We start from the raw sequence: 8031 nt of genomic DNA, 5'->3' as shown, positions 1-8031 counted from the left end.
GTTGATATTGATACAAAAGAAGTAGAAGAAATTAAGTAGCGTCAAGTTATTGGGACTTGCTGTAAGTGCCAAACTAACATTGAAGAAGTAGTTAAGAAAGGTAGTAAACGATTATATTTCCTAGTACAGCTCGAACTCGCGAAATTACCGCCAACAGATCTAATTCTTTTCTACAATGCGTGCGTAAGGTCCGTAATTGATTATGTTCAGGTATTTTATAACGACTTGCCGCGGTATCTCAGCAACGAACTCGTTCGAATTGAGAAAAAGGCGATCGCAATCATTATGCCCCGCACGACCTACAATAACGCATGCGAGATTCTTGGGGTTATACCAATGGTGTATCACATTGATAAATTATGTGAAAACCTTTTCCATAGCATTGCATCCGATAAAGATCATAGGCTGGACAGCTTACTTCCGCCATTATATTATATATCATAGTTGTAAAATGTAATTAAGATTTTATTAGAGCGGTTTTCAAATAAGTGTCGTAAAACCAAAACCAAAGTAATTACTTTGGCCAATCAAAAAGGACGGAGACAATTCAGTAAACCAATCAAAACTCAAAGTAATCACACGTGGCCGACACAAAGCGCGGGAAAATGTGCACGCGAGAGCCAGGATTGGTTTTGGTTTCACTTCTGATTGGTTGAAAAAGTGTTGCCAAAACTTTGAACCAGTCACTGAGTGAAGTAGTGCAAAACCAAAGTAATTTGCCAATTACTTTCGACCGGCTCAATTGAAAACCGCTCTATAATGCTTATTGTTTACTAAATCTCTTTTAGAATAATTAGCATCTGTATTATACTTTTATTATTATTGTAATTTTTTATAAATTTTAGTATATAAACAATTGCGTAATTCAGCCTATGGGCTGCAATTTGATTTTAATAAACACCTACGTTACTTTACCTTTACTTTACTTTCATAGATTCCGTTTGTGAATTAATAAAAAGCCACATTGTTGGCCGAATAATGCCAACGTTTTTGTAGTTGTCTTAGCAAACTGGTGAGATCACAAAATGCACAGCTTTCATTATTTATCAAGACCGGGGAGAAATATCGACATAAATAAAATCATTACTCGAAAGTTCCGGCTATTTAAGAATTCTTTCGATATCTTGCCATTTCCAATACTTGAAAAGTGACGACTGTTTGTGTCAGTAACGATCAACTTGTTTCTTATTGTTGTTATTATTAATTAAATGTGCTTCTTCATCACAAAAATGGGGACGCCACGCAAGATCAAATAAGAGGTCTAGGTTACGTTGTACCAAAAACAAAACAAACAAAAATTGTGGAATGATATTTAATTGAAGGCCAATGTCCAAATACAAATTCATTGAGGAGTTGAGAGAATTATCAATTAGTGTTGGTATTAAATTTAGACAGCCATGAGTGACTTATTAAGTAACTCACACAAATTTCTATGCAGTGACCAGGTGCATATCTTTATATATTTTTGACAGTTTATTTGGAGCAATAAAATTACAGATCGTGAAGACATGAAAGTCATGAGAACATCTTTTCTGGGGCTTGAGTTCTTTTATTGTTATGAAGATTTATTATATGACTAGATCCGTGAGCGGGCAAGATGAACCCAATCCCTTGAGATTGGCTACCCGAGCGGGCAAGATGCAGCTAATTTGCCCGCTTGGAATTTCTCGTTTGGTCCCAAAAAACCAAATATCATTTTTGGTGTTTTACCCCATATAATAATCCTTTACTGACCAAGCTTGTTTGGTCAAGATGGCTGGACATTTGCCTCGTTGTTCTGCGTTCTGCGTGTTTATGGACCTCGACCACAAACACGCAGAAAAAAACGAATGGCCAATATCCAGCCATCTTGACCTCACGATTTAGTTGGTCAATAACATGAAAGCATGGAAAGTAATGTATAAGGAACCTTCTGCAAAGCTAAGTAAAGGTAGGTGGAACGTCAAATCAAAGAGAAACGCAGGACAGTTTGCTAGTTTTAAAGACAACCAAAGGCAAAAAAAAAGTGATAATAATAATAATGATGATAATGATGATTATTATTATGATAATAACAATAATAATAATAATAACATGGGTGACAAATTACTCAATAATTATGGCGCGAAATTTCAGCGTTAATTTATAATTTCACATGTGAAATTACATTGTTGCCATGACAATTTTTCATATAGTACTAAAATGGCGTCCAGGTTTGAAAATTAAGGAGTAATTTGTCACCATGTTATTAATAGCTAATCAAATGCTATACCCGTGAAATTAGGGAATAATTTCACTCGCGTTTTGTCCAAAATAAAGTAATTGCCTTCGCCTAAAAGCTCGGGAAATTATTTGAATTTGGACAAAACACGCGTGAAATTATTCCCTAATTTCACGCGTCACCATTTGATTACCCATACTAATAACAATAACAATAATAATAACAATAATAATAATAAATAATAATAAAGATCATAATGATAATGATAATGATAATAATAATGATAATAATAATAGTAATAATAATAATAATAATAATATTAATAATATTAATAATAACGATGATTATGATTTATGATAATGATAATAATATGAAATCGAGAGTACTCAAAATATGGTAAGCGTTTATCACAGAAGAATGACGGTTTTTTCCATAACCAAATACAGTTTATAGAAATAATTCCTCCAGCATTGATCTAGGAAATTTCTTTGAAAGTTTCATTATAAAAAAACAAAACGAAAAAGAACATGAAAAAAAAAAACTCAAATTGTGAATTGTTCCCGCGTATTATTCGGAATCAGTAGACATTTTTGATAATCTGAGAGGTCTCCAATTCGGAGACGTGCTGTTTGGGAAATATAAAATCATTACTCAAACCTACAAATTTCGAATTCCTTCTTCAAAGGGTTATCAATTACTGCTGAGATTTCATTAAAACTGATGTGAGTCACTTATTAACTAAGTCAAACGAATCTCTGAAAGTGACTAAGATATGGTATATGATTGTGTGACAGTTTATGTGGAATAGCAGTTGTAGACTTGTGAGTGCTGAGAACATCGTTTCTGGGAGTTGAGTTATTTTATTGTGATAGGGAGATATAGAAATAAAAGTAAAAGAAACCTTATTTCAAAGATTAAGGTAACATAGCACCAACTACTTCCCAGATCCCATTCAAACGGGTGTGTGAGTCACTTAGTATAACTGGAGCAACCAGGCGAATAGCGATACATTTGTGAACGATTAGTTGGGGCACTATACTTACAGCCCTTGCAGACTTGTGAGCCCTGAGAACACCTTTTCTGGGAGTTCACTTATTCCATTATTCTGAAGCAATCTAGAAATAAGTCCATGGAAAGCAATGCATAAGGAAAGTTTGCAAAGTATGTTTGTTAAGGTAGTACTAATTTATCTAAATACTACGTTTAAAGGCATACTTGGCAACATTGCAAAACTCTATTTGAGCGAGATTCGGTTCTTCAACAGTATTAACGTATAAATTTCACCATGTATATAAAGGAAAATATGGTAGCAAAGCAAATTTATTAATGACTGACACAGATTCATTAATGTATGAAATGTCTACAAAGGATCTCTATAATGATATACGAAGACCTTGGTATATATTCTAATTATTCAAAACGTCATCTATCTGAAATACCAACTGGAAGAAACAAAAAAGTAACAGGAATGTTTCATTTCTCAATTAATTGCTACTCTTTAAAAAAAAAAAAAATTTGAAAATCTAAAATAAAATGCAAAGAAACAATAAAATGAAATCAACAGTACTAAAACCAAGGTAAACGTTTCTCACAGAAGAATGAAGGTTTTTCAATCGAGTTCGTTCGCAAAAGGCGTAAAGACTCTCCTTTAATGAAACCCTTTTTAACGCTGAGAGGGTGGCATGAAGAGAAATGCGTGTACTGGAACATTTCTATGGCTTTAAAATAAGTTTGGACATCAAGTGTTTTGTTTAAGGTGAAGCGAGGTCCTTTAAAGACTTCGACATTTCGCAAGTAAATCTGATCGTGGGGTGGAGTTGGATAGCAAAATCAACAAAGCTGTTAATTTCGTTTTTGCTTATGGTCCACACTGAAAAAATGTCATCAATGAATCTTTCCCAGATAATAGGTTTACGAGGGCTGGATAAAAGTAGTTCTTTCTCGATGTGAGCCGTAAAGATGACTGAGAAAGCTACTGCCATATTTTACTGCCCATTTCTATACCGTGCGTCTGTAAATAGTTTTCGCCATTGAATTTGAAGGAGTTTTCCTTAAGAATTGGTTTCACGAGGTTCCCAAGAATGGATGTGGGGATGGGTGGATTTGACTGATAGTATTCTTCATAATATTGGCAGGCGACCTTCATTCCCTCTTCCTGTGGGATGTTGGTGTATAGTGAACAGACATCGAGTGTAGCAATTATTATCGCTTTGTCTGGAAGTTGCGTGTTTTCAATGAACTGGACAAAGTCTGTGGTGTCTTTGATATATGACTCTTGTTTCTTAGCAATAGGTTGTAAAAGCGAATCGATGAAGTTTGAAATACGTTCTTTAGGGCCACCACTACCGGAAACTATGGGTCTGCCGACTAGGTTTGCTTTATGTATTTTTGTCAGTGTATGGAATTCCGGTATTCTGGGTGGGTTCTGGCTTTGATTGAGCCATTTGAAAGTCATTGCGTCAGTATGGTTGTTTGTATACAGTGCATTGACTATGTTGCTGACCTTCTTGGCCGTCGAGGACTCTATAGGATCTTGTAGAGCTGTGTACAAGTTTGTGTCAGATTTGTACGTTGCCCTCTCGGATTTTGTCTTGCGTATCCATAACGACTGTTGTAGTCCCCTTGTCAGTTTTTTAATGTTTACCTTTTTATTTGCGCGTAATGCGGATATTGCTTGTCGTTCTTGTGCTGACAAATTGCCTTTAGCATTGTTAAAGGATATTGAAGCATTTTCTAGTTTAGTGCGTTCCAGTTCAAGTGCCACAGAAGGTTGTAGTGGTGGTTGCCACGTTGATTTGACATGGGACGGGTGAGGGTTGCTTACGTGGTCAGCAAAGTGGTATTTTAAGCGCATGTTTCTGGTGAAGTTGTTAAAGTCTTTTAAAAGACTTTTGTGTGATATTGGTTTCGGGGAAGTGGGAATAAATTTCAAGCCCTTTGATAGCAAATTTTTTGTCATTTTCAGTAAGAGATATATTCAATAGATTTTTGATGAATCTATCGTAATTTCTTTTGTACTGATTTTTATTTGCTTTGCGTTTCAGAAGTCGCTTTTTATTTTTGCTAAGGTGTCGCACAGGGTTGGCACGGTAGTAGTCAGTGAAAGAGACGTTTGTCTTATTTTTGTTCTTAGAAAATACATTCGTGAGAGCACTGAGTTCGTTCAATTTCATCTTAATAGTGCTCAGTTCCATTTTTCACCGCTTGTATTGTTTATGGAATCGAAGTTCCACTCTTGAGCTCCATAACGGTAATGTTCTGTTTAAAGTTCCAATAAAGCACCATTCGCGTTTTCCATGGGATAAAAGCTACCTGAATCTACGCATTTCTATAACCCTCTTAACCCTAGCAAAGATACGCGCAGAAGACTCTAGACAGAAACGGAATACTCAGCAGGGAAGTGACAGGAAAGACCCGATTGCGCAGCTTTTCTCACCTCCGACAGAGGTAAAAAAACAGAGAAATTGAACACAGATTTCGACTGGATTGCCATTCATAGCAACCCAGTATTTAGGCCTGATCTTAAAAGCTTTTTTTACAGTTTTGAGCTCAATGACCAGGTCTTAAAATGGCACCCAGGCTGGAGTTGACCTTGTTATTATTCAAACCTCCCTGCTTTTCTTATGTTGATGATGTTGTTCTCATTCTAACTAAGAGGAATTTACCTAAGAAAAGCAGCGAGCTTTTATCAAAATAAGGTCAACTCCAGCCTCACTTTCACACAAAGGTCAGGTAACTATGCATACAACTGTAAATGGTCGACTTCCTTTCCAGGTTCCTCTCTCTTTCTCACTCAAGAAAGTACCCTGGTTGCGGCTGGTCGCGTGTCTGCTCGATTTTGCAGATTAATACCGCTCAGCGTATCGTTCACACTACATTTTCTAACGGAAAGACTTCACACTTACACATTACTCTACTACAATGTTCCCTCTGAAGCTTGATTTTCTCTAGCGACTCTCCGTTTGCGAAGCTTGAATTTAAAAACCGTACGCGTTGTTTCTTTCGTTCATAAAGGCAAAGAATAAGTTTGCTTCCAGTTAACAGGAAAGGAATTCAATAGTGATGTGTAAGGAACCTTCTGCAAAGCTAAGTAAAGGTAGGTAGAACGTCAAATCAAAGAGAAAATGCAGGACAGTTTGCTAGTTTATTATATAGTAGTAGTAGTAGTAGTAGTAGTAGTAGTAGTAGTAGTAGTAGTACTAGTAGTAGTAGTAGTAGTAGTAGTAGTAGTAGTAGTAGTAGTAGTAGTAGTAGTAGTAGTACTAGTAGTAGTAGTAGTAGTAGTAGTAGTAGTAGTAGTAGTAGTAGTAGTAGTAGTAGTAGTAGAATGTTCATTAGCTGTTGCCTAAATGAGAAAATTCAGTCTATACACGTCATGCACGTTAAACACGCCATCCACGCCATGCTGGAAAAGGACTTCCAAAACAGATTTGTACAAAATTCAGTCCATAAACGCTATACGCGCTGAACATGCCATCCACGCCATGCTTGAAAAGGACTTCAAAGACATGGTTCTGCAACATTCTGTCCATACACGTTATACACGCTTAAAACGCCATCCACGCCTTGCTCAAAAAGAACTTGGGTGTCGACGTAACAGCATAAGAAGCTTTAGAGTTCTTTCGACTACAAGGTGGCACGCAATAGATCTGTCTATCTATCTATCTATCTATCTATCTATCTATCTATCTATCTATCTATCTGTCTTTAAAAAAGAGGATCAAACATCAGGAAAAGAGAACAAATTTTTAAAAAACGCTACAACATTTAAAAAAATGTAGATATACCACCTGATAAAGAAAAACTGAAAAAACAATTTAAAGCGAAAGCACAGAGCAGGGGTGGATCCAGAAATTACAGAAGGAGGGGGGCTACCACACGCCCTCTATCCAAAAAATTCACGTTACGGACGTATATCTATCACGGCAAAATGTATTTAAAATACGAAAAGCTCTGAAACTGAACTAATTATTATCTAAAGTAAAAAAGCCTGATGTACACTGTGCCACATAAAAGTGGGTTGGTTACAAAAGCTCTTTAAATACAGGGGCAAAAGAAGGGGAGCCTGGGCCCACTGGGCCCACCCCTAAATCCGCCCTTTCAAAGAGTAAGAAGATTTGAAAAGACCAACCAACACTAGCGCCAAGATAATATCTTCAAACAAGTTCTACCGCGAATTAGGGAAGAAGAAGATTGATGTGAATGAACCACCAACATCTGATGAAGTTGAACAGTTTTGATTGAAATCTGGGAAAATGTGAAATCCCATAATGAAGCCGCAGGATGGATAAGAAAACAAGAGGAGCTACACAAGCAACTAGAAAACCAACCATGGAGAGCATTAGATGGTGAAGAGGTCATCCATGGCATAAAAAAAAAAGAGCTAGCAACTGGAAATCACAGGGAAAAGACAAAGTCACAACCTTCTGGCTTTAAAACCTTGTAAGCATCCACGATGATATGCCAAAAGCCTACACAAGCACCATTGAAAATCCAGAGGGAACACCTCAATGGCTTACAGAAGGCCTTACATATTTACTTCCAAAGACAAAATAAACAATAAACCCAGAGAACTACAGGCCTATAATTTGTCTCTCAACGATGTACAAGATCCTCAATCCATTATTGCAGAAAGAGTCAATACATTCTTAAACGAAAGCCAGTTTTTACCAACAAAACAAAAAGGATGCAAAAGGGGAAGCTACAGTGTTGGGCTGTAAAGATCAGCTACTAATCAGCAAGATGATATTGGAGGAATGAAAGACAAGGAAATGTATGTTTTTCACCAGCCTGGAGGTCCGTATTTGGAAATGTCTCGAGTACGGCCCAAG

The 8031-nt window shown here is 36.6% G+C and overlaps 1 protein-coding gene across 1 annotated transcript; it reads right to left on the bottom strand.

Annotated features, from left to right (window-relative positions):
* Positions 1-4172: 4172 nt before the first annotated feature.
* Positions 4173-5054, bottom strand: LOC137989942 (uncharacterized). The gene has a single exon (XM_068835517.1). The coding sequence runs from the start codon at positions 5052-5054 to the stop codon at positions 4173-4175; it is 882 nt and encodes a 293-aa protein (XP_068691618.1).
* Between the last annotated feature and the right edge of the window lie 2977 nt (positions 5055-8031).

This window comes from Montipora foliosa, unplaced genomic scaffold (genome assembly GCF_036669935.1).
Source record: "Montipora foliosa isolate CH-2021 unplaced genomic scaffold, ASM3666993v2 scaffold_481, whole genome shotgun sequence".
Taxonomy (NCBI): Eukaryota; Metazoa; Cnidaria; class Anthozoa; order Scleractinia; family Acroporidae; genus Montipora; species Montipora foliosa.
This window is presented reverse-complemented; position numbering and strand designations above follow the sequence as displayed.

Excerpts from the sequence above, each read along its gene's own strand:
- LOC137989942 (XM_068835517.1), bottom strand. The coding sequence starts at position 5,054 with ATGCGCTTAAAATACCACTTTGCTGACCACGTAAGCAACCCTCACCCG.